The following is a 26,004-nucleotide window of genomic DNA, read 5'->3' on the forward strand; positions in this document are numbered from 1 at the left end:
AGCCCTTGCAGCTTCTTGTACTCAATCACTTACCAAGTGACGTCAGTCAAGTCTTTGAGGGTTCAGGGCTAATGCTGTGTTCCATTTGAAATTGGAATTTATAAGTTACAAGTCGGAAATTTCAACTGAAACGCCCCCTGAAGTCGGAAAACAGTCAGAGGAAGCTCTGCAACCCTGACCTCAGGATTCAAGGTGGCTACACCCTTCATGAACAGAAATGAAAGCTGTAGTTTTATACTGTTTATTAGCACTTGTGTCTTACTTGTGTTTCATTAAATCAGTCATACACATAGTACTGTCCCACCGATATGTGTGGACGTCTTGCTATGATGTTCGTGTGCACGATATCTTGTGTAATGCATTATTTTTTTCTTTTGATGAACATGTAAAAAATTGCAGAAATCAGATATGGGATTTTACATTTGGTTACTATTGCAATGAGCGCTAAAAATCAAAATGGCAAAAGTGTCCCACTTTCCCCGTATTCACCCTAATGCAAGTGATTCTCATCCTTACGTATAACACATTGACCTTCTCTGACCTGATTGGTCACTCCCTCGTAATTTACATGGTCTACAAATTGTTACGCACGGTGACAAACCTCTTAATTGCAAACCTCCCGGTGGCTGATTTGCTGCGTAACACCTTCTGCCTGCCCTTCACATTGATGTGTACCCTTTGTATGGATGTTTGCTCAGGGTCTCAGCATGAATGTCTCCATGGTTCGTTGAATGTTACTGCGCGGGACAGATAGAATTATATCGTCCACAAAATGTCTGTGCTTTGCCGTTGTTGGAATGATCTGGAGAATCAGCGCCGTTCTAGCAAGTCCACTCACCTTCTTTAGAGAACATGCAACATTTGACAGGACGCCATCCAGGTCTGTACGGTATGCTGCTGAAATATGAAATTAGCGATGCAGGGCATGTGTAGGCCTATGGTACGCTACTGAAATGTGACATTAGAACATGAATTACTTGTGGGATTCACATTACAGCACTTCGCTGAGGACAGGTGCCCTTGCCTTATGCCTACTATGATATGCTTCAGGTAACGAGGAACCAGCGGCATAAAGTTTTTGAAAATGGGCGCATGAACGGAATAAAGACCCTTTGCTGAATGTCGAGGCTGTGGTGGGATCGTGCTTTCACACATTCCACACAGAATCAAGGAAATAAATAGTACCAGAAAAGCAGTGTCTCTGTTTAACAATTCAGACGCTGCCCGAATGTGTTTTCTGTTCTTTTACATGCAGATGAGCTAAAAATTGATTAAAGCCTTAGTCAAAAGAAAAAGACAGGAAGCTATTTTTTTTTTTACAGATGTATCAGCTAGGGGAGCCCTTTGTCAGAATTTGCTTCATGAATATACGGCAGAGATATGAGGCGACCAGCTGTTATTAATACCTGGCTGCAGAGATGGTAAAAGTGTTAAATCACTGGAATAAATGTTGTGAATAAATGCAGCACTTGCGAATAATAATGAAAAATCAGCCACTAGATATTCAGCACACCGATCTACCTTGCATATGCTTACCATTATATATGGAAGTAAGCACAAAGTCGTACATGCACCAAGGAGAAGAATCGTCTTACATGCTTAAGTCAGCAAACACTGACCAAAGTCTACATCATGGAGCACAGTATGGGTGAATGACACACGAGGGTTAGGGAAAAACTCACAATAAATTAGCTAATTGTACAGGGGTGTGTTGTGCAATATTTAAACATATGACGCCAAAGGATCACTGGTTCACTGGTTTTACTAACATGACATACCTTAAATAGGCTAAACATGGTTTTCATTACATGAAAACGTGGATGCGGTTTATTCATGAAGGGATTTCCAGTAACCATTTATGAAGTCAAGATCAGAGGGACCTAGTGTCTATCCTGGGAAGTACAGGGCTCTCTCTCTGTCTCACACACACACACACACACACATGTAGGGTAAACATATCCTTATGGGGACTGCTCATTCATTTGGGAAAAATGCTAACGCTAACTATGACAACCTTAACCCCCACCCAGCCCTAACCATAACCATAAGTAACCTAACAAAATATAAGAGTTTTTGCATTTTTAGTTTCTTCATAGCAGTCACCAATTTTTACTGTATAAAATAGAGTTTTCCCTTATGGGGACCAGGAAACCGGTCCCCATAAGGGAAAAAAACGGATATTTATCACATTATGGGGACATTATGTCCCCATAAGGATAGGTAAACCCGCTCACACACACACAGGAGTAAAGACACCCAACTCAGAGTCACCCATTCATGTGAATGTCATGTCCTTGGTGTTACCAACAACATCCCAGCTAAGCTACAATATATAATAAAGGATTCCAGAGATATGATTAAACGTTTGTTAAAATATGTACAGTCGTGTTTTAGCCACAACACAGAGATCCTGGTCTGGCTGCATTGTAATGCATAAATTAATTAAACTATGAGTCTATTTCCCATAGGGCACTGTCTTACTGGGTGGGCTCCATGGGGGGGGGGCCTCCAGCAGAATGGAGTCGATTCTCTTTTGTCTCCTCTCTCGTCGCCTCTGACGCTCCTTCCGTCGCTATAAAAAATGATGCAAGAGTGACAGAATACTCATTATTAACACTTATATAAGTATGTCGCTAATATTTTCACTTCACGTTGAGCGAGTTCCATTCCAACCACCAGGTCACTAAGTGAAAGAATCGCTATGTGAAAATCACGGTAGCCCGAGCGTAACCGTGACCATGCTTACGACTTTCATACGGATTTCTTTTATCCTTCACGATGTGGACATATTTCACAACATTCTGTACATTCTGCCTCAAAGGACTCCGGTATGCATTGTTGTCAGGTGCACGAAATTTGGTCGTATATGTGCACTACTAATGGAAATGGGGTTTTTTCTGCGACTGGTCCCTAACCGAGATAGCCGCTAAACAAGAGTTAGTTGTAATTATTAGTGACAGATTAATAAAAATCAGTGATGCACTGGCATTCTGTCCTCTCCAACAGAATCTGCATTTATATATTGAAAATGCCAAGGTGGAATTTGTCAAGTATGCAAAAAATCCCTACTCCCAAACCATGTATATAAATGTAAAAATTCATTAATAGTGGAATTACTGTTTGTTTAGCAATGTGTGCCATCATGCATAAACCCAAATAGCCAAACTAGCAATTAAACACTTTGCTTGTGAGTAAACAGTTAGTCATCGTTGCCAAAATTACTGCAATTATTATCGAAGAGTCGGGAACGTTAGAGTGATTCTGAGAATGTAGTTCCTGGCTACTCAGACTCCGTGCCCCGCAAACGCACCATCCACGTCTCGTACATCTCCAGGGCCATTCTGCTCTTCTCCTCTTTCTCATATTTCTCCTCCTCTTCCTTTATCCTCTTCTGCCGATGCTCCAACTTCACTTTTTCTTGAATAATCTCCTCCTTTTTTTCACTCCTAAATATTTCAGCGACAAAAAAATCCGCCCAATAACCAAATCGAGAATGAGATAGACGTTACAGAGATGCGGTGGGACATATCCGGACCCACAAGCCTTCTCCTGTATTTTCTTTTTCCCTGAGGCCCGTCTCCCATCTGTGGTGAAGCTGTGCGTGTCAGGGTGCTGATTAACTTGTCTGGCGGTCCTAGGCAAACATCGGCATGGACACTAGAAGGTCGTCTCTCAAGCGGGCAACTTGTGTGATCTTTTTGAGCCGAAAGTGGTAAAACTTGCCGAGTGAAGGACGGGGAGGTGCTGGCAGATTGACCTATTTTATAAGTTTAGCTACTCCATTTGTTCCCAAGGGGGCCCTGATACCTTCCTAGGATAGCCTATGTGTTTGTGTGTCAGTCCCCTGCCTCTTGCCTTGTACTTCCAGGGAAAGGTTTTGGGTTCATCTCGACCCCTTTGGATATTTGGATCAAAGATGGACTGATGTATTTACCATCCTGTGAATATCAGTACATGCCCTGATAACACTTGTAGACAGAATATACAGCATGCTACATCAATGTCACTCTCATCTACATCCCATAATACCAAACAAATGTAAACTGTACCTGGTCCTAATTTACTATAATTTGCCCTCTGTCATGACTTACTCTGTTCCATTATCTTCTGATCTCCTTCAAAGGCATTCAGCAAACAGCACACACATTGTTCCGGCGAGTCACGCGCTCCCAGACTTCTCCGCCTTACCACTTGCTGAAGGCTGACGTACACTCTCTCCTCCTCGTCTCCGTCTGCTCCTCCTGCTTCTGCTTCAGCCTGCTCCCGCTCACCTTCTCCATCTGCTGCTTCTCCTTCAGACATTTGTCCTGGTCCTGTTTCCACTTCTCGAAGACCTTATGCGAAAGAAAGTTGAAGTCAGACGTTAAAGAGAGTCACAAGCGAGTCACAGGGATCAGCCTGACTGATGGATGAGCCACACGCCTTCTTGGCCTCTTCTCTCTTCTCCTCCTTCTCATCTGTTTCCATCTGCTGCCTCCTGATCTTTTCTCGCTCTGCTCTCATTTTTGTTTTCGTGACTTCTGCTTTCTTCTCCTTCCAGGCTTCAAATGACGCTTTGGCTTCGCCCGTTTTATCCAGGGCTTCCTGTGAGGCAGAATGAGCACAGAAGTGCTGAGTGAGATTGAGGCAAAAGTGCATTTTTTCCTCCCATTACAGTCTTTTCCTCTGTTTCCGAATCGGTTGAGTTTTCTTCACCCAGCCTGTCCCCTGTGATCTAGCGTTAATAAAGGTTATTTTTCTAGATTGATGGAATCCAGAGCGACTAGGACTTTTATCAGAGCATGACAGACAATTTAGCTACAATTTTCATACATCAAAACACCAAAAAGCTTTTAGAAACACACAAAAAGCTATTGGCTCTATTAGGGACCCCCCTTTGCATTCAATAAAAACATAAAACAATTTTTACAAAGGCCTTATCGACAAATTAGAAGGAAGAACGTTCTAACAAGGAGCAAAGTCACACATAGATGAATGAGTCAGAACATTAATTAAAACATACAGCAGAGGGCGTGGTGGTTAAGAGCAGAAGATAATTTGAGAGCCACCAGTTCAAATCCCAGGTGGAGGGGTTCTGCCCTTGAACTAGTAACCAGCAGAGATGCCGCAAAGGGGAGGAATTTCAATTTCATGGACCTAAAAAAATTTGGCTTGGTCAGGGTTGGGGGTTTAATATGATGCACTTTCACACTACCCAAAATCTCTAGAGGTGCCCATGACAACCAGCTGTTTAAACAAATAAAATTGACCCTTTGGATAAAGCTAACGTCCAAACGGTGGAACGATAATAAAACAAGTGAAATCATTCATTACCTGAATCTTTTTCTCTGCTAGTGTTTTCTCTTCTTGTTTTTTGACCCTCAATGTTTCCTTCATCTTCTGATCTTTACCTTTTAGCCACTCCTGTAAACACAACCGATACCAAACAGCAGGAACATGATGGCAATAACTTACTCTCCCCATGTGATTTATATAATTCAATCGTGATTTAATGTTGTTCTAGGAAAGGTTTGAAGTGTCTGGGGGGGGGAGGGGTGACTTGTCCGCTGATCATATATGTTCCTACCTGGTACACTGTGGCCCTCAAAGAGTCAGCATTTTCAGCCTGCGATTCTTTAGTGTACGCTTTGTGATCCAGAACTTTCAGCGTCCCCAGGTATCGAGATTGTGCTGTGTGCGGCCGGCAGATTTGGGTCCTCTGAGATCTGGCTGTGCAGGAACTTGTCGGCCTTAAATTCACACAAACATCCACTCATATATACACACACACACAATAAAACAGACTGATGACACTGCATGCAACCCTTAAGGCAAGTGCCGAATAAGAAGTACTGCTGTCTTTGAGACTGGCTCTGGATATCCAGTTCCGAGAAAAAGATTCTAAAAATTGCAGCATTTTCCCTTAAAAACAACACATGGTAAACTTGGTCAAATGCAATGGCAACTAGAGGCTAAAAAAAAAGGAAGTTGGAAGATGATACATTGTACAATCTTACAATAGTGAATTTTTCTGAAGGAGAGAGAAAATGTGTTTTCAAATGACAATAGTATTTTGGTAATTAGTTATTTTAAAATTACTTGTTTCATAGTTTAATCCCAAAAACAGAAGATATCCTACCACCTCTGTCTCTATGGACCAGCTGCCTCTGATCGAATGATGCCCATCCTGTTCCGAAGACCAGCGAGGAGACGCCCACACACGCAAATGCTCACCTCTCCCTGGCCTTTTCTGCCACACTGCTCTCCATACTTGCGCTAAGCTGCGATCCATCTGCAGTGTCCTCCTGGATGAACGACCACACACAGCCATGTTATCCTTACGGTGCAAGCTGTCATGCTCCTATTGCTGAGCCACAGGACTAATGGAGAATGGAGAACCAGTTTTCCAGGTGCTGCCCGTAACCCAGCGTTGCCCTCTATAAATTTACCAGTCTTCGGACCAAACTCACCAACTGGCATTTTATTTCACTCACCTGCTTCTCTTCAAAGGACCTGCCGTTTTTTTGAGAATTTTCTTCTTCTCCGTCTTCCAAAGCGCACGACTCTAAAAGGATTGCCACAAATAAACGCCAGCTTGAAACACATAAGCACAAATTAATTTCACAGTTAACGCGAACACTAGCAGACAAGCTTGCAAAGGGTCACGACGTTTAATGTGGCTCCTGAAAATGGACTCCTCACCTTTACTCACTGAGCCAGGCGTGGATTGGTGGACAGAACTGTCAAGCTGATCTTCAGTAGAAAATGTCTGTGCGCTGAACTTTGGTGAAACAGAGACGTCCTCTCTGGGAGCCCTCTGATAAGTATGGACACAACAGGTCATCCCAGAAAGAACTACTCTTGGAAGACTGACCGTATTCATATTTTCCTTGTAGCCAATCACTCCAGACCATTAAATGATATAGTCACAGAAAAAATGCATTGGTTCCAACGACGTTACATAGATAAAATTCCCCCACTAACCCATTTAAGCAAGTGGGTGATTTTTATTATTTTGTTTATGGTAAACTAGGTCCTGGGGCCTGTTTTACAAAGCAAGATTTCTTGCTTAGCCGGATAACTTGTTGCTGTTGTTGTAGATCAGGGTTCTTCAACTCTGGACCTCGATTCCAAATCTAGGCCTTGTTTTCAGTTCTCCCAGGTAGTTGTTTAATAATTACTGATTCTGATTGGTCAGAGGATTCACACCTGACTGACAGGTAAAGGAAGGCTGGAAAACCAGCAGTGCTCGGACCTCGAGGACCGTGAGTTGAATAACCCTGTTGTAGATGGTGATTTTGGTTTGCTTTGGTGCATGCTTGGAGCCCTTTTTTGAACAGAGACCACCATCTAGTGGGGTCCGAAAAAAGAGCACATGGTTCATGAAGCTTTGTTTGGCCATCACTATTAGTCTGGGCTAAACAAACTTTATCTTTGTTCACTTACATTTAGACCAGACTACATTAAATCCAACAAGCTATCTGGAAGAAATCCTGCTTTGTGAAATAGGCCCCTGGTCTTTAGCTACATAGTGCAGTGGCATAGATTTCAGGCCCAGTGGAGCACCATGTTCACAAAACCCCAGAGAAACCTCCACTGCTCTCACGGCTCGATTTACTAGGCATGAAGGGTCTTGCCTGAGGACTAGAGTTGTGGAAGGCCCCATTTCTGGTGCTGTCCATCTCCGTGGGGGACAGGGGGATGGACACAGACGACGTGAGAGGCCTCTCTGGCAGCGACTCGCTCTCCGTGTTAGTGGGGAACTTCAGGGTCCTCTGACGAGGCTTTGGTTTGGGCAACTCATCTTCCAAAATACTACCTACAAAAGATATACATTCAGGATCCAGGTATATAAAATAAGGCTGGCATTTGTCCATCAATAACAATGGTAACCTTAATGAAAATGATAATGTTGACAGAAAGATAATGTTTTCCCTCTATATTCAGTCTTTGTTTTTTTCCACAGCTACCCTGACAACCTGTTCCTTTGTTGTTAGAGAACTGTCCACCAGATGGCAATATAAACCACTTTAAGGACATGTTTTTACAAGCAAATTAAATTACTGTTTGTGTTTAAAACCAGTTAAAGCAATTAAAAACAATTGTGTACATCACCAGAGGACTCTAAAATGTTCACGAGGCAAAAACTTTATTAGGCTACCAGAACCTGTGGAGCTGGTCTTAAATGTGTTTGGTTCCTTGGGCTGGAGGCTGGAATCTTCTTCATCTACAATTCTTGTCTCTGGTCTGACCTCGCCAGTGTCACGGGGTGAAGGTGAAGGGGATTTCCACTGACCCCTCTCCAAGGTTGGAGACTCCTTGGAATCCAGGACACTGCTTCTAGAGTGAAACGACTGTATGGAATCACTATGGCTACCATCTGGACCACTGTCTACCGGTGGCTCTGGGCTCTCCCTCTGTTCCGAGATTTCTGGGGGTGGGGAAGACGTCTTTTTCTTTGTTTTCAGAAATGATACTCGCTTGGGTTTCACATTTTCATCCTCATCATCAGAAAGCCTGAAGTCATTGATTTTGGATTTCTTCTTTTCCAATTTCAATGCCCCACTCTTCTTCTGTTTGGAAAAATGTAGCAGTTCCTTAAATATATCTGGGGGAGACAGAGTTCAGACGGATAGACAATGTGTTATAATGGTTTCAACTGAATCAAAAGTGTTCATTCGTACTGAAAAACACACCAAAATCTTTACCCTCTTTGATACATAAAGAAAATTATAAACTGCAATGATCTACACTGCTTATTAATTTATAGGTCCATCTATCCATCCATCATCCAACCCTATCTATTGTAGATAGGGCTCACTGGGGCAAATTCCAGCCTGGATGGGAAAACATCAAAAATCCTAACTGTGTCTTTGGATTGCAGCAGGAATGGGGAACATTTAAAATCCAGAAATGTTAGAGCACCGGTGGGATTCGAACCCCCACTCCAGGCGGAGCGACATGACTGTCCTAGCCACTGAGCAACACTGCCACCAAAACTGATAAAGGATGATAAAACTGCACAACACCAAACATACATAAAACACAATTTAAAGATATTTTTTTGCCATTTTCAAATGCTATAATAAGACACTTACTTTCATTCCTGCTACAAACTAGTTAATTGACAATATATTAGCAACTACCAATGACGTAGCACCAATAATGAGAATCATGAACAACAACACACAGCAAATAACATCAAACAATAAACAACACATAATTTGAAGCAGAGTAATAGAAACTCTCACCATCTTCATCGTCAAAGTCATCTGAGTAAGAATACCTTTCCTGGTACGTACTTCTCTGAGCCCTGGCTGAGATTGCAGCCTGCAATTCGTCCTGTTAACGCAGACAGAGTCAGCTATCTGTTTCAATGAAAAACAGTTCAAACTGGCTATACAGGAGTATTCAAGCTTATTTTCATATAGCGTAGGACTGTTAAATGCATATATAACGATGGGCTATTCAAAGGCATAGCCACGATTACGACGCCACACTTCTAGCATTACATCTTTAAAAATCGTCGTATCAGCATCATGTGTCTTTTGCACCTGAAACGTGGTTCTCCTGGAGGTTTTGCGGCTCCTTGTGTACGCCAGCATGGTCCCCAAAGACATGTCTTCCATCTTCTTGCTAATGAGTGCTGCAGTTTATTGCTTTACGTCGCTAATCTTCCAATAACATCAATACGACAGCCAGCGACCTCCCCAGGGCACGTATTATTTATCGTATTGTAAGACAGTAATTTTGTAAGCTATATACGGCTGTTTAACACATGGTAAGTACTTCTTTTTAATTAGGTAAACTACAGGCTTGTTTACTATAAGAAGCAGGCTAATGCCTTGGGTGCATACTACATTTGCTGCGCTTACCGTTATTTCAATGGAAGACTCGGCTAAAAACCACGGGACAAATCCATAAATTATGGTACATTTAGTGACCAGCTAGGTAGCTTAATTTTAATAGAAATTTCTTATATACTTGCTGAAATTTGTTGCCATGACACAACCACATTATAAGAGACTACAGAGTGATATGAGCTTTTTGCTTGGCTGTTTCTAGGTAACGGACTGCGGCGGAAGTGTTCCCGTTTGTTTCTGGGAATTGGAGGAAATAGGCACACGTAGACGCGAACACAATAGCACGCATTGACGTTCGCGTAGATGCGCGCACACGCACGTTTTTACAGTTGCGCCGCAAACGCGAGCACACGCGCTTTTTATGTCCGTTTAGGCCAGTGATTCCCAAACTTTCTCTGCAGAGCCCCCTTTTCTAGATAGGAACATTATTGAGCCCCCGCCATTCAAACTACACAGGTTCAGATTCAAACTTTATTTGAAATACAACTCTCTTTTCTAATTGAGCGAAACAAATGCAATTACAAAATACAAATGGTGCAATTTCACCACTGTGGGAGAAAAAAGAGCAATCAATTAAAAATAAAAGTCCAGCATAAGTTTGAAATTATGCAAATGCATATTTAACATTCCTGTCAATATTCATTGGCGTACACAAATTAAAGTTTGTCTTACGATTACCGCATTTTGTTTTTAATGATAACCGCACGTTTCAGCCTATACTATAGCACATAACAACACTAAATCATACCCATTAACTGATAGTCTCCCGGCACTTCATGTAGAAAATTTTAAACCTCGTTTTTCATGATATGGTTAGATTTTTTGCCCGGCGCTGCAAAACGTCGTCACGCGTCACCATGTCACATGGTACAAAAACCTTGCAAGAGCAAGACGACTTAAGACAGATCGTACAGCACCTCTCAGCCGGCTGAACAAACTGGAACAGCCTCCGTGACGACACAACTTTGCCCTTATTGGCTGAAGAACGTGACGTTTGTATCTCAGGAAGTTCCCATGCGTTATCTGCTATTTCTCCCGAATATCGCGTAAAGCAGTGAGAACTGGTTTTCAGTTAATTTACATGGTAAAGTAAAGTTTAAATAAATAACATAAATGCTCTAATAGTACACGTAAGTTAGTGGTTTATTTATTGTTAGTTACTGTAATGTTGCGCTGCTTTATTTGTTTAATCGTCCAGTCTGTGAAGAGATTATTTTAGGGTGGCACATGCCCCTGAGGCTATCCCATTGCTGCGCCCCTCCGCAATACCTCTGCGCCCCCCAGTTTGGGAACCACTACCTTAGGCTACATAAGAGGGGCTGCTAGGGGCAAAAACACCGTTGCGTCCCGGCGGTGAGTCAGCATATCTGCGCAGGTGCAACGCAAACATAATGATCTTTCCGTTTCTTTCGTATTCATTGTATATTTATTGCCTTCATTTATTCTGACTCATTGTATGCTCCTAAGTAAGACCCACACTCTTAATGAAATGTACGTAAATCAAAGAAGATTTATGTCATGGTCTAGTGGTGAGATCATGTATTTGATTTATAATCAATGTCTGGAAAAATAAATAGCTCAATGATGTCCCTAGATTGCATGGGGATAATATAATCAATACCTATATGAATTCTTGGGAATAGCATAATCAATAAATGGGCACTCAAAGGAACAGCACAATTAACTCACTGGGATTTCTGGGGATTCCTGAGAGAAAGATAATGACATAATTAGTACTTTTGAATAACCTTATGGTTGGTATCTTGTGGTGTGTTAAGGGCTCTGAGCCGTAAGTGTAATATTAATGGCTTGAGACACACTTACTAATGTACTCTCAGTACTCTGCATGTGTCACGTGACATTCTGACATCATTAGTAGGTGGAAAGTTGCTCACATTGCATATTTCCTTGAAGTCTGATGTCATGTGTATTATTAACTTTTGAAAAACTATTAGCTGTTGAAAAATAGTACATATCCATTAGCTTTCATCTTTAACATCTGTCCAGTACTATTACTATGTCATATTTTTGACTCACCATTTTATCTATGCCAGTGTAATATTTTTTTCTGCATTAATAGTATTATGTGTCTTTAAAAATCATCAGCTAAAGTTATATGTATCTGAATGAGGTTTCACCAGGGGCAGATTACCTTAAATGGGGGCCCAAGGCTGACATCATTATGGACACTCAGGTGTTGCCGATTTAACTAACATTTAAGGTGGGGTGGGGCCTTTTATATCATTCTGACCTGGGGAATGCTGGCTTATTATATGTGACCTGGACAGTCTGCCAGTGCCCTGTGATTTACCAAAATGACGTTATTTGTTGGCACTCCACAGAAAGTTCGGTGAAATCCCCTGGCAATTTTTCAGAAAGAGAGCTCGCGACCCTACAGATTTCATCGTAAGTATTTATTTTACGGACTTCCCTGTGTTTCGGTTTTGGCGTAAACTCTGGAATTAGTGAATTTCAAAGTGTGACTTTCAAAGTGCCAGTTGAAGAACAGACAGAGATTTGCTTTGGGCAAGAATGTACCCCTTTTCCTTAAACATATTCTGCTCTGAGTTTAATAAATTGTCTGGCTCTGCCGCATGGTGTCTGTCTTTACTCAGCTGGGAGACATTCTCATCCTCATACTGACATAGAGTAACAATGGCTGTCACTGAAATATGATCTTATAATCATAACTATTTTGTATATTTCTGGAACTGATTAGTATGGGGCCCGCTCATGACATAACGATAAAAATTATATATATTGTGGCGACGTTGTAATATATTGTGGGAATGAATTAATAAAATGTGGCCACAATTTTACTAAAACAAAGGAATGAATGAATAAAACGTCACGTGTGGCTCCATAGATTAGTGGTACAATTAATGATTCCGTCACAGTAAAGCCAACTGTGCATTTTATTTGTTTGGTTTATATGTATGTTTGTTTATAAAAACCTTTTATCAAAATAAATAGCTTATTTTGATACAAAGTTATGCTATGAAGTCAGAACATATAACATTTATATATTTATTTATGTTGTCACCAAATGACATGAAATTGAACTGGTTGTTTTAATATTAATTAGAATGATGGATTAGTTTGACTGGAGCCATAAATAACTTTTGAAAAAATATGAGTAAAGTTGTCTCTCTCTCTCTCTCTCTCTCATGGAATCCCATGGAATCCCCCCACATTTTTATAAGGGATTTAGATGTTTTGCAGGATAACTGTAAAGCACTCGGTCTGGATGCTTTTCAGTACACAGCAGATGGGAGAGGATTGGAGAAGATTTACCAGAATATGAATATCCTCTTCACTTTGCCAGATGTCACTATTAATAACTATTAATAACACAGAACAGTCCTGGTGATTTGCCTTTCACATCAATCCCGGACTGACAATGCCCCATACTGTAAGTACCTAACCCGGGGCAGTAATGTTTTAAAGTTCCCAAAAGTAGTGGCTCTCCACAGTCCCTCATGCTCTGCCTAAACTTGGGTAATGGCTGCCATTGTACTCAGAATGGTGTGTGTCCAACAATTTCTGCATATGGTGGATTGTGCAAGTGCCAATCCACCATATGGGCAATTTCTAAAATCCTCAAATTCAATGTAAATTCACTTTTTTTTTTGTAGTTCTGTGTTGCTGTTTTCAGAGAGTTACATTAATTTTCCACTCACACTAGGATCAGTTTTCAGTTCCCATAATGCCACACTGAATAAAACACAATTGTTTGGGCATTATGGGAAATCTTCTCTGGAAATCAAAGTACTCTGTTTTGTGACAGCTTGTTTGCAGAGTCCTACCATTTAACACACTCATTCAGCTGTGATCCAAGTAAATCTACTAAATGCGTGCCCTTAACAAACACAGTTACTGGCAAAATTTTATATGTTGAAGTAATACATTTCCTAAAGTAACTCGCTAGCCACATGCTAATGCTAATGGCCATCATTTTAGGAGCAGTTGGTTCTTGTCTCAAGAACAGGCTGATTGCAGTGTTGTAAACACTAAACAAGCTGTCTAAACAATAACCAGCATTAGTTAAACAAAAGTAAAACATCATGAGTGGGCAGAACGGCAGTTCTCACAGACAGATATAGGAGTGGCAGATGCTATATAATTTCCCCAGACTTCACCTTAAAAAAGCCATTTCTTGAATGAATCACAAAGCCCTAAAAAATGCCCCATTTAAGTATCTCTGTTCATCTTTCTTCTTCTCCGTCCTCCTGTTTTTCTTCCCGACACACTCAAAATTTCAGTGCACGTACAGCCTTGGCCTGAGGCCACTGCCAAGTTGTCAAACTGAATCAGATGTGATAAGCTTATTTTAATTCCTGCCTTATAATCATTTGCATTGGACAATATTTGTGCAAATGAGTGATCATCCCCTGTTATTTTCAGCAATTACTTGACACATTCAGAGACAGAATACCGAAATAACCCTGTTTGTATGTGAGAAAGTAATCCGTGATTAATGTTATTATAGGTATCATAAATATTATTGTCACTAGTAATGATAGTAGCAATAATAATTAATGTTGTTTTCAAAGGATCAAGACAAAAAATAGGACACTGTCTATAAATAAAAGCTATTATATAAAAAGTAATTCATAGATCACAAACTTCAACTTTGTCCCAGAAAATGATAATTCTGCTTTTAGCAAGAATTTGTGTGTGCGTGTGTGTATGTGTGTGTGTATATATATATATATATATATATATGCCAGATATAATTTAGTATATGATATCAGTACAATGATCCAAATATTACTCTTTGTGGTTACTTAATATGTCATTTTACAATAAATTGAATTTTTCAGAATCATTCTTGTCAGGCTTCTATAACTTTTTTATCTATCAATGTATGGGACATTTTTGAAAAATCCATATGTTTGTGCTTTCGGACAGCTGTGTACATAGACTCAGTATAAATACACTTCTTCTCTTTCTCTTTTCGTACAGTCAGTGATTCAGGCTGCTGTTCGGACACTCGATATGCGTTTCGTTCCAGGTTCTTCTTGTCACATTTTTTTGTAAACAAATAAAACTCTGGTCACTGTTTAATATAAAGGCCTGGGTGAGACAAACTGTGGAAATGTTACTGTTTGCCTTATTTATAGCAAGCTGTGATGGGCTCAGTACGTTTCCTGAATGCAGGGACATAACACAATTGTTATTTTTGTCAAAATTGCTGTCAAAATGAAAGTAAGTGTGCTAACTAACACATGATGTAATCTAACACACTGATGTAAGTTAGAAGTATTCTTCACTGTACACCTCCTTTAAATATTCTATTGTATTTCAGAAGACATCCACTCTGTAGTTTATGCAGATTAAATATGTACCTGAATCAGACACTTTCCAAAACTATTCCTAGATACTGAATAACATAATTTTCATTAATATTCAAAAAACAGTATGTGTTATAAACAATATGTCTATAAACAGTAGATACATAATAGCAGCATCAGATGAGGACAGAAATGAAAGGTAATGTTCAACTTATTTGTCTTGGTTCCTAAAAGGAGTTGCTAAAATGCTTAATTTATTAATATTTAAAATTATGCACATGTTGATGCATACTGAGAGGAACCTAAAAGTAATGCAAGTAAATCAAACTTATTTTTTATGTTATTTCTTGGATGCTTACTGTGGAAAACACAATATATGCACAGGAATAGGTTTCTAAACCCACTGACTCTGACAGCAGCGTTCCGGGCTACAATAGCTGTGAATGTCAGAATCGCTTTGTTTAAGGCAGATTCCAAATAAAAGGGAAAATCACTTTAAACACAATGTAAACACCGGTCCCTGCGCTGCGCCCATAGCTGACAGACGACAGGGTGTAAACAGTCTGCCTAAGATTTAAAGTTCTCGTGTTTAAAAAGAAAAGCCAATTGCAGTTTAGTCAAAACAGCATCACTGGGATTCCTCTCGTGTACCCTGACCTTCAGACTGCGTCCTCCCCCAAACACTCACCTTCAGAGCAGCCACAAGGACTTCCTGGTCTCTTGGTTGGACTTCTGCTGTTTGGAAATTCTGAGCTGAAAGCCCACATGTGGGTAGTACCGTGGTGGACTGGTTAGCACTGTTGCCTCACACCTCAGGGACCAGGGCTTGTGTCTCCGCCTTAGCTCTGTGTGTGGAGTTAGAATGTTCTCCCTGTGTCATTCTGGGGGTTCCACTCTAGATTTCCCTCCATGGTCCAAAAACATGCTGAGGTTAATTGGAGTTACCAAATTGCCCATAGGTGTGCATGTTTGAGTGAATGGGGGGCGTGTCCTGTCCTGGGGGGCGTGTCCTGTCCTGGGGAGCGTGTCCTGTCCTGGGGAGCGTGTCCTGTCCTGGGTTGTTCCCTGCCTTGTGCCAATAGGCTCCAGACCCTCCATGACCTTGAATAAGATGGGAGGTGAGAGAAAAAAGAATGGAAGAAGTCTTGGAAATCTGGAAATGCTTTCACTCCTCTGCATGATCTAGCTGGCAGGTCTGGTGTGCCCTGCCTTGAGCTTCAGACACATCCATGGCAGATGCTTCTGCGATTTTGGTTTCAGAATCCGGCACTTCATTCACTGGTCGCTTTAGTTAAGCAGAGTGATCGTTGCAGCTCATCCTCCATGTTTAATGTCAACCCTTTGCCCGCTGCTAAAATAACACTTAACTTCAGAGTGGTTCGGCAAAAAGACAACAAGGATGACTGCGGTACTTTGTAAGAATTACTTCTGCACATCAACAGGTCATGTGTCAACTATTTTGCATTTTTCAGCCTTCAGCTATTTTTAGCTACACGGATTTTATGAATATCTTGATATTGCACCCTAAAGGATAGTTACACCTCACTGAGCACCGCTTTTTCCACACCTTCGTCTTATCTCTGTCTTGTTTTAGTTTGACTTTATCTTCAAAATTAGTAATTAATTGAAAAATTTCATTACTTCGTTATTTTTTCTTTTTTGCGCTATGATGTATTGTCTTATTTTGGTCTTACATTAGTCTTCCCCTTCTGTAATACTGCCTCTTTTTTTGTAATAACAAAGTAACACACAGTCTTGGACAAATTCTTCAGTACACAACTCACTTCCAAAGTACACAAACTGATTGTCAGCATAATCTTGATAATCCTACAATGTAATCATCTGGGAGACATCTTGTATTGTGTTTCTGCGTTTTTAGGGTGACATTTTTACAGGCAAAGATACTTAATCATTGCATTTGCGACATCATGACATGAACAATATGAACCGCTAAGATGTGAAGAGTCACAGGTCATAGGACAAAAATCGTTTATCTAGCATAATTACACCTTAATGTTGTGTTGGCAGCAGCGATTATTAATCACACAGCCAATGATTTAGGAAATTACTTTGTAAAAAGCTCATTAAACAATGCCATTTCATTATACATTAGCATTTAAATCTGTCTTCATCCCCCCCAAACCCCCATCATCTCTCAAACCAAAATTATACTGGCGTCTAAATTAAACTCCCCCACATTTGAACTTCATCGCTCACTGGATGCTTTTAAACCAGCTTTTAACATGTTATAAAAGTTTTAAAAAATGAACTGGAAAGGAAGAGATAAGACATCAACAAATATGGGAAAATACTAATTTTGGGTTTATGTGTTTATTTATACGCTGGACAGAGACCTAAAGCAGACCTTTTTATGTCATACTTCTCTAATTAATGGAGTGAAGACGAGGACTTTTAGAAGACTTATGACAGCTTATCACAAGAGCCAAGCGTGGGAGAGCGATCCTTAAGTCACTCCTGACATAGTGATTCCCCACTCCGTACTCTGCTCCCCTTTTAGGCGACCGAAAAAGGGACACTTGCCCGGCGAACTGCCGAACGGTAAAAATGCCAGCGACCTCGGTTCAAACCGAGTCATCATCCTGTCAGAAGAAAGCTGTATTTAACAAACTACCAAGATGTTCCCGTCTTTATCTCTCAGAAGCCGAAAGTCCTGCAGAGAATCATTGCACGCGTCTGTAAAGAAGTTGGATATAACGCAGACACCCCCCCCCCCCCCCCCCGAGGGCTGACAGTGCTGCACTGAAGGACACGATCTGCGAGTAGGGGAGTAGTTTAATTCCACCTCACCGACTGCTTATGCATTATGCATGCGTTCAGATGCTTGTTTTTCTGTGCCTGATTATGATTAAATGATGTGTCGATGGTGAATTCTATCCAGTTTGTAAAAAACATAATCTTTTCGTTCCTTTAAAAATCACGCAGTTAATTGGTGATGATTATATTTTAAATCAGTTTTACAGCCCTTATCAATTATATTTGAGCACATGAAATGCTCATTTGACACAACATTCCACGCAATACTAGAGGAGTCCCGAATGAGGCACATTACCTGCATTGTGAGGGAGCCTCAGTTACGGCACTATGGCCATGTGGCGCATTTCACTGAGGGTGTAACATCTGGATGCGGCAGATGGATGGGCACTTCCGGAGGGTGGGACTGGACCGTGTATCTGCCTGGGGGGTCGCTGGCTGGGATCGCGAGGAGTTTCCCTGTGTGGCCCAACCAGACCTGACATGAAAGTCCTTTTTGAAATATGCATTAATTGGAAACATTTTTTGAAAAATCAGCTTCGTTTATTAACTTATTAAATCGGCACTAAAAATAACCAGATTAAGGTACTTGTTTAATCCGTGTATCATTCGTTCATCCGTTTTTCAACATGAAACCAAAACAAAAAAAAACGGAAAACCACTCGTATTTTCAGTTTTTGTTTCCAAAACCAAAACGACAAAACGGATAATGGCTCGTTTTCCGATTTCCCATTTTGTGCTCAAATCAAAAATGGAACAAACAGATAACGAGCGCTCATGTCCGATTTTGTTTTTTTCATTTGAGACAAACGCCGTGACCCGGAAATGACTGTACTGAGCTGAAAACTGGCAAACTTGCAAAGAAGTTTTAATCAAAATGGAGAATTTTGTGTTGTTCCTGGGCAGCAAACGAGTCACTCTGAAGGAGGAGGATATGACCACAGAGAAGATCTCGGTTATATTTCAGGTATGTATTTTTTGTCAATCCACTCTAATTCAATGTTATATATATATATATATATATATATATATATATATATATATATATATATATATATATATATATATATATATATATATACGTATGGTACAGTCATATGTGAAACTTTTAAGCACACATCCATGCTAATGAAAACACACACACATGCACATGAAACGCTCGCGCACATACATTGAAATTAACGCATGCACATACATGTGTGAAAAGCTTCTGTATGAGCGCGAGCGAGTGTAAGTTAACTTCAACTGTGTAAGTGTGAGTTTTCAGTAGTATGGATGTGTGCTTAAATGTTTCTCATATGACTGCGTGTGTGTTTAATAATATACAGTATGTGTTTTGTTTGACCAAAGTTTTAAATATTTTCTAAACGGCGCCTCATATTTTTTAGTACCGCGATCAGGTAAAACATATTCAAGCTAGACCGAAATCTGTGGGTGCGTGTATACATATTGAACCTTCTGTACTCTCAAAATCTGTCACAGGTACAAAGGCAAAGTGTTTATTTGACCGACGATGCCAACGTAGCCATTTTCCCCCAACCTCACGGCAGCTTCAATTGCTTTGACCTCAACGACAGAGGCCATTACGAGGTTCACGGTGACAGTATTACTGTGGAAAGATCAGCAGGGGCACTGCCCTCGGACCATCCTGTCCGCTTCTCCTTCCACCGGACCCCTAGCACAGCCGCCAGCTCCTGGTCTCCAATTCCACGGGCTACCATGACCAAAGCTTTCCAGAGGTAATTTCTAAGGAAGTTGAAATTTTCTAAGGAATTTCCCCATTGTGGGATTAATAAAGTCAATGTAATCTAATCTGAGAAAAATTCTCCTTCTTGCTAAAATGTGTGTTTATGCTATTCTGTTGAGTTGCTTTTTAGTGAAATGCTCAGGCCTATATGTCTAGGGTCTATCTAGAACTGTACAGGAGCATAACGTTTTGACTTTATATAAAGAAAGTCTGTGTTCATGCAAATCTCAGGAATGTCTTCATTGCTGATGTACTGAATGGAAAGCTGGAGACCAGCAAGATGGTTACAGTCCGCCTCTCAGAGTTTGAGGCTTGTGTGCCATCAATCGTCAGTAAAGTGAAAGAGGCCCTTGGACAGGAGGAGTCCATCATTTTGACAGATAGCCAGGGAAATGAAATAATGGATTCTGAAGGAACTAGGGGTAATTGCTTGGCTGTCACAATAGTGTTACAACAGCTTATCTGCATACAGAGTTAAGCTCACTTACAACAGCTGCATGACATACACCTACTTAAGAGCATTTTATTCTCACACAGAAGTACGTTTTGTACTTATAACTGTCTTAGGTTCTTTAAATTACCTACTTAGTGCCTCAAGTACATTTTTTTAAAACTTGCTGATATGATGAAAATTGTCAACAATCCAACAACCGTTTGGTTAAATGATAAAACCACTTACTGTTATTCCAGGATTAACATACTGGAAGCAAAATTCCAGAAAAGTCTTTGCAGTACCAGAAGAACAGATAGGACTCCTACAAAGCAATAAAAGGCGGAGACTGAGGTAAATAGACTGCTGTTATATTATTTTTACTCATTTTTATTTTGCGGCACAGCATTAATATGGTAGGTTAGTAAGCTCAGTCAAGTAAGCGCATGAAAAGCTGACTATGGAACTACATTCTGGTGTGCGTTGTGCTATTAGTCTTTTGTTCAACAAAAATGGGAAGTTTTTTTTTTATTGCATGACGGGTGACATTTCGGACTATAGTTTGTTAAAGTACACATTGAATAACCTTTTTAAATAAATACTATTAGAGATACAGTATAATGCAAGCTTACAATAAGAAAAGTTTTTTAGTTTTAGAAACTTCTTAATTTAAAACTGTTTCGCCATAATGCATCCTCTATTTTGGGTTGATCTGACATTATAATAAATGGAATCTCCAAATTAATATATTTTAATCACACTCCAGTAACAGATGAAACTGTAGATAACAGACAAACTTCTCGATTTTCATTCATTAAATTAGGGGACATTCAGAGTGCTGTAGTACTTATTCCTGTTTCAAAAAATTAAATTGGCTTTCCTTTTAGACTACATAACACCAGTAAGGCTGCACTGGTTTTTACTACTGTGTCTTAACTAATTGTTAAAATCACTTTTTATGTTTAATTATTAAATTACATTTTCCAGCCGAAGAGAAGATACTGGCCTTCAAGAGGTTGTAGGTGACATTCAAGAAGTCGTCGAGGCAGCCCAGGGACTTAAAGATGTGTCAAAGGCGATCAAGGAGTTGAGCGGATTTGCACATTCCAGACTGACAACAACACTGTCGCTTTCGGAGGCTGAAGTGACTTCTTTAAAAGCTGTCTTTGGCTGTCTTGTCTGCACAGGTTTGTAATGTTTTAAATGCTTCAATGTAAAGACATTATAAGGGATCACACCATGCACTACATTATTACACACTACTCTGTATGTTCATGTGTGTTCTGGTAGACCTCAGAAACTGGGTGGAATTTCTTTATTTGCTCATTAGTACAGGTTTTAGAGTTGGCATACTTCCAATTTAAAGGTTAACAGAGGTCAACAGAGAAAACTGCATTATTGCAGACTTGTATCAATATTACAAGCATCAAATTTTTGCCACAGAACAATGTTTAGTACAAAGATTAAATCATTTTTTTCTCCAAGATTTTTCTTACAAGATGACTTGTAACTTTGGGACTTTTTGCCAGCATTGTGGTGCAGAGTGCAGGAGCAGTGGGCAGCACGCAGGGATGTGCCTGGGGGTTTTGGGGTTGGGTCCTTTCCTAATTGCACTTTCCAGGCCTGCTGTGTCTAGAATTTGAACTGGCAACCATTTGGTCACAAGCCCGCTTTCCTAACCATTAGACCATGACTGCCCCCAGTCCTCTAACCATCATTCACACAATCATTTTATATGTTTCTAACATTTAGATCATGTTGTGCTGATGTATATCCCATTTACCATCAGTAATTTTTTAAATTGTTCTATAAGTACGCTTAAATCTTTTAGCTTGGGTTCAATGTCAGATTATTCTACAAAAAAAGAACAATTATTTGCAACTAGATAGGCCATTAATGTTGCACAATTAAAATAACACCTATAAAGCACTGCTTAACTATGTTTTTACTTAACAGGTCCTATTGATAAACCAATTTTCTCAACCTGCTGCAGAAGCTTAATTGGATGTAAGGGATGTATTGAGGAGTGGAGCAGCACCCATTCTTACTGCCCAAAGTGTCGGGCTGAAGACTTGGAGAACAATAATCACGAAGTGGCTGGACTCTCTGAAGCATTGGCACCACTGGAGAAGATATTCATTTAGTATGTTGTATTCACTACAGCAGCCACAAATGTTTGTAAAATGTTTAATTACCGGTATGTGCACTTTTGAGGTATTATTTAAGCAACCCCCTTTTTCAAGGTTGCATAACATGGCACATTCAGTGGAGAGGCTGCCAGTACTCTTGTGATTAAAAATGTTGTAATATTTGTTGCGCTTCAAATATACTCTTACAGAATATGTTCTAGAACGTTTCAACTGTAACGTTTGTTTTTTCCAGTCTTACTCTGGCCATGTGCACAGACGTAAATGTAAAAAATGCACTTTTGCCATGTAGTACTGTGAACTTGTTACATGTTACAATGTTAAATTATTATATTTGTTAGAGTTATGTATTTTATACTTGTTACACTGACCTTTTGGACATTAAAAGACATATGAGGTCTCAAGAGAACTGGTATTTATTTCAACTAAAATTGAGGTTACAATACCTCAAAATATTGTAATTTTACAAAAATGTAAGTTCAGAATCCTTTGTTATATGTAATGATTAAAAAATTTCCTATGCAAAGGTAAGTACACACAAAAATAATCAAGTAGTTACCCAAAATTGCATGAAAAGCATCATTAACATACCTACATCAGATTAACATACATATACAAATATATACATATAACAAATATACACTCCCCTGTGTATATTTATCTTACATATACCTCTCTGTAATGTTGATGAGATAAAACAGTGCCTCCTGAAAAACTCTACGGTCATTGTTGACCACTGTGTCAAAGAGAAGAGATATGTCTGGAAAGCTCTCTCCAAACAGCTGTTCTGCACGGCATCTATCTTCCTCAGATGAAAATGGGTCAACTGCAAAGGCAGACACCCAAGTCAGGGAGGACCTCAACTCCTGCTCGTACATGTTTGCTGCCTCTGCAGCAGTGGGCAGCAGTTCCTGTGAGATTCTTGCTGGACAACCAGCAGAGGCAAGCTGGTTTGGTATCCCTCTGCCTAAAATGTTGTGTGGGTAAAAAGCTTTTTTAGTTTATGACACAACCTTACCAGTTGTTATACGGCTTTATACCTACAAATACTACCATACCTGGTATCCTATGACAATTCCAGGACTGCACAACTCTTGCAAGTCCAATTTGGCTTACTTGGCATGCCAGGTTGGAGACACAAAATTTGGTCACATTATCCTCCATATTGAGCAACTCTTGGTCCAGCAAGTGAACGAGGGCCTGTTTAATGGGATAGTTTACCCGATTATTAACTTCTGGCCAAATTCTTTCCACACGAAGATTCTGTTTGGAAAATAAAGATGCAAGACCAATAAAACACAAGTCTCCGGATACTATTTTTGGTAAATAACCACTGGAAATGCTTTAGCCAAACTTAAAAAAAAAAAAAAAAAAATCTAGATATGTGCTCAGTAAGACAAAATTCACCCTTGAAGAAGCTGTCTGCACATAAGGCTGCCTGTCAATGTTGTGTCGGTGTTGAGCAAGCTTCTCTTGCATATACAGAGCCAGGTAAAACTCTCTGCCATGATCTACTCTGACTTGGTCCCACATGCCATTGTTGGCAACTGCTACTCTGTAATAAAACAAGAGTGCTAAGTTTAAATTCTTATACTTTATATGGACAGATATGCCACATTGAACTGCCCACAGTAATGACAAAGGAAATACAGACTTTTTTGACATTTACCATTGTGGCCAATACTAACATAATAAAATAATGTTTAATAATCCCAATATAATGCAAATTAATTTCAGTGTTTTAACCTTGAATGGACTTACCTGTAAATGTCCTCATAAATAACAAGGTTGTTCTTCACTGGCATTGTTGCTTCAGCAACAATTTTGCTGCTGAAGCCATCCACAGCCAGGACGTGTGTGACCCCGAACATTACCATCTTCTCATTCTGGTCCATGTGGAGTTTATGGCCCATATACTCCGCATTGTAAGGAACAGGGTTTAAGTTACGTGCTCCCTAAAACAAGTATAATTAAATCAATGTAAAGGCAGTACTCTAATTAAAAATGTTCACCGAATCTATAAAATCCATACACACATGGACTGCTAATAGTTGAACACAGATAGGCCTGGGATTTTAAGGATCATTGAAATGTTAATAATTATTATTAACGTTGGTGAACTTACCTTGCGACGCTCCTCGTTATATGGTTGGTGCACATCTTTGAGAATTCTTCCCACTCGACATTCTCCTGCTCTAACTCCCACTGATGACAGGTATCCTGTCATGAACTTTCGTCCATAAGACGAGCCCGTCTGTCAAAACATAAATTTAGCAGTAAAGTAATAGCACCATATATAAAAGAGAGCTTCTTGGATAATGAAACAATGTTACTCATGATAACATATGCTATTTATAAAACTACAAGTAACATAATATGGTATAATGAGACACAATGCAGTAAAGTATCTATAAGTTTAATATAGTCAGGCTTCTGCTTCAACCTCAAACTTTTATGAAATTAAATACAATCTACACCAAAGACTCCAGAGTGCCACACAGCTGTATGATCCCTAATATAAACTTGTTTTCAATAGGCAGTCGGGTTGCAAGGGTACGCAAGTGAACAACACTCAAAAGAACAAAATTAAGATTTCATTAAACCATTAGCATGAAAAATAGTGCCTGTTAATGTTGAAATGTGAAAACATACCTTATGTATTGATGATACAATGGCTGTTTCCAAGTCTGTGTCAGACACATGCCTTTTTCTCTGTAGTTGGTGCTGAATACAGAACCGTCGAACTGACATTTCTGAGCATGTTTGAACACCTAAGTGCTGCAGCGCGATGGAAATCTCAGCATGCGTTTTTCCATTATCAAAAAGTTCTTTCACTACATCTGCACAATCCTCCAATCCGGCCATGATGGTAAAACTAGCTAATTTTATTTCTCGCAGCTGTATTGTTCGCGCTTGTTTTACTATAAGTACAGACGTCATTTCCGGGTCACGGCGTTTGTCTCAAATGAAAAAAACAAAATCGGACATGAGCGCTCGTTATCCGTTTGTTCCATTTTTGATTTGAGCACAAAATGGGAAATCGGAAAACGAGCCATTATCCGTTTTGTCGTTTTGGTTTTGGAAACAAAAACTGAAAATACGAGTGGTTTTCCGTTTTTTTTTGTTTTGGTTTCATGTTGAAAAACGGATGAACGAATGATACACGGATTTTGTTTACCTCACGACAGGCGATTCCATCTCTGGTCCTGGAGAGTTACTATCCAGTAGGGTATCCTGGTATCCTGGCCGGCCCAAGATCAGGTGTGGCTCATCAGAAGCCAGGTAGGACAGAAAACCTACTGGATAGTAGCTCTATAGGACCGGAGTTAGAGACCCCTGCCTTGGTATATATGGTATCAATGTTTTTTCATGTACTGTAGCAGGGACCTACCATAGGGAAAAATAGTGCAAATCTTTGGAACTGTTTGTGTGAAGATTACACAAGTGCTGGTGAATTGTGTATGTCAGCATCATAGTTATCTTTGGGACTTGGAAATACATCGTAACGTAAATGTCACTATTCACACAAAGCTAGCTATCTCAAACTTAAATTCAGGCCAGAAACTCCTGAGTAACTCCAGTGATTTAAAAATGACGGGCTTCTTAAAATCGCAATGAATTATAAATCACAAGGAATTTTCTGTTTCTCAAATATATCTTTTGACTGCCACGTTTTGCTCAAGCGCTCCTGCGGTAAGCCTTCTAAAATCCAAACCTGCATGAGTCACACGGTGCGTCGCAAGACGAATCCCGTTCCGACACGGTTTCTGCA

The 26,004-nt window shown here is 40.0% G+C and overlaps 3 protein-coding genes across 7 annotated transcripts; 1 reads left to right on the forward strand and 2 right to left on the reverse strand.

The window, feature by feature from the left end:
- Positions 1–1,744: 1,744 nt before the first annotated feature.
- Positions 1,745–14,691, reverse strand: map9 (microtubule-associated protein 9). Of its 3 annotated transcripts, none has more exons than XM_072706998.1 (14): positions 10,591–14,691; positions 9,534–10,390; positions 9,231–9,321; positions 8,141–8,587; positions 7,617–7,798; positions 6,682–6,796; positions 6,474–6,544; positions 6,214–6,284; positions 5,567–5,729; positions 5,314–5,403; positions 4,423–4,584; positions 4,189–4,334; positions 3,311–3,446; positions 1,745–2,572 (listed from the first exon to the last, which is right to left on the reverse strand). In XM_072706998.1, the coding sequence occupies exons 2-14, from the start codon at positions 9,606–9,608 to the stop codon at positions 2,456–2,458; spliced, it is 1,866 nt and encodes a 621-aa protein (XP_072563099.1). In that variant the 5' UTR covers positions 9,609–10,390; positions 10,591–14,691; the 3' UTR covers positions 1,745–2,455. The 3 variants fall into 3 exon arrangements, with proteins under 3 accessions (XP_072563099.1, XP_023654941.1, XP_023654942.1); XM_023799173.2 differs by having other exon boundaries at positions 9,534–9,615; positions 9,855–14,691; XM_023799174.2 differs by having other exon boundaries at positions 8,147–8,587; positions 9,534–14,689.
- Positions 14,692–18,511: 3,820 nt separating this feature from the next.
- LOC140582906 (uncharacterized) lies at positions 18,512–22,641 on the forward strand. 2 transcript variants are annotated; one of them, XM_072707382.1, is made up of 6 exons: positions 18,512–18,875; positions 19,391–19,647; positions 19,887–20,077; positions 20,346–20,439; positions 21,073–21,272; positions 22,079–22,214. In XM_072707382.1, the coding sequence occupies exons 1-6, from the start codon at positions 18,786–18,788 to the stop codon at positions 22,084–22,086; spliced, it is 840 nt and encodes a 279-aa protein (XP_072563483.1). In that variant the 5' UTR covers positions 18,512–18,785; the 3' UTR covers positions 22,087–22,214. The 2 variants fall into 2 exon arrangements, with proteins under 2 accessions (XP_072563483.1, XP_072563482.1); XM_072707381.1 differs by having other exon boundaries at positions 18,692–18,875; positions 22,042–22,641.
- Positions 22,631–25,362, reverse strand: LOC140582905 (uncharacterized). Of its 2 annotated transcripts, none has more exons than XM_072707380.1 (6): positions 24,885–25,362; positions 24,358–24,486; positions 23,994–24,187; positions 23,640–23,787; positions 23,291–23,432; positions 22,631–23,199 (listed from the first exon to the last, which is right to left on the reverse strand). In XM_072707380.1, exons 1-6 carry the CDS (start codon positions 25,170–25,172, stop codon positions 22,895–22,897), a joined length of 1,206 nt encoding a protein of 401 aa, XP_072563481.1. In that variant the 5' UTR covers positions 25,173–25,362; the 3' UTR covers positions 22,631–22,894. The 2 variants fall into 2 exon arrangements, with proteins under 2 accessions (XP_072563481.1, XP_072563480.1); XM_072707379.1 differs by having other exon boundaries at positions 23,291–23,495; positions 24,885–25,361.
- Positions 25,363–26,004: the final 642 nt, after the last annotated feature.

This window comes from Paramormyrops kingsleyae, chromosome 25 (assembly GCF_048594095.1).
Source record: "Paramormyrops kingsleyae isolate MSU_618 chromosome 25, PKINGS_0.4, whole genome shotgun sequence".
NCBI lineage: Eukaryota > Metazoa > Chordata > Actinopteri > Osteoglossiformes > Mormyridae > Paramormyrops > Paramormyrops kingsleyae.

Bases quoted from the DNA above. Each gene is read 5' to 3' on its own strand.
- map9 (XM_072706998.1), bottom strand. From the start codon at position 9,608: ATGGAAGACATGTCTTTGGGGACCATGCTGGCGTACACAAGGAGCCGC. The intron at 8,588-9,230 runs GTGAGAGTTTCT...TGTCTCCCCCAG, and splicing joins TGACTTTGACGATGAAGATG to ATATATTTAAGGAACTGCTA. The intron at 6,797-7,616 runs GCAAGACCCTTC...CATACTTATCAG, and splicing joins TCCACAACTCTAGTCCTCAG to AGGGCTCCCAGAGAGGACGT.
- LOC140582906 (XM_072707381.1), top strand. From the start codon at position 18,786: ATGGAGAATTTTGTGTTGTTCCTGGGCAGCAAACGAGTCACTCTGAAG. The intron at 19,648-19,886 runs GTAATTTCTAAG...TGCAAATCTCAG, and splicing joins ATGACCAAAGCTTTCCAGAG to GAATGTCTTCATTGCTGATG. The intron at 20,440-21,072 runs GTAAATAGACTG...TACATTTTCCAG, and splicing joins AATAAAAGGCGGAGACTGAG to CCGAAGAGAAGATACTGGCC.
- LOC140582905 (XM_072707379.1), bottom strand. From the start codon at position 25,172: ATGACGTCTGTACTTATAGTAAAACAAGCGCGAACAATACAGCTGCGA. The intron at 24,487-24,884 runs GTATGTTTTCAC...ATGTTTTGACAG, and splicing joins TTGTATCATCAATACATAAG to ACGGGCTCGTCTTATGGACG. The intron at 23,200-23,290 runs GTATGGTAGTAT...ACAACATTTTAG, and splicing joins GAATTGTCATAGGATACCAG to GCAGAGGGATACCAAACCAG.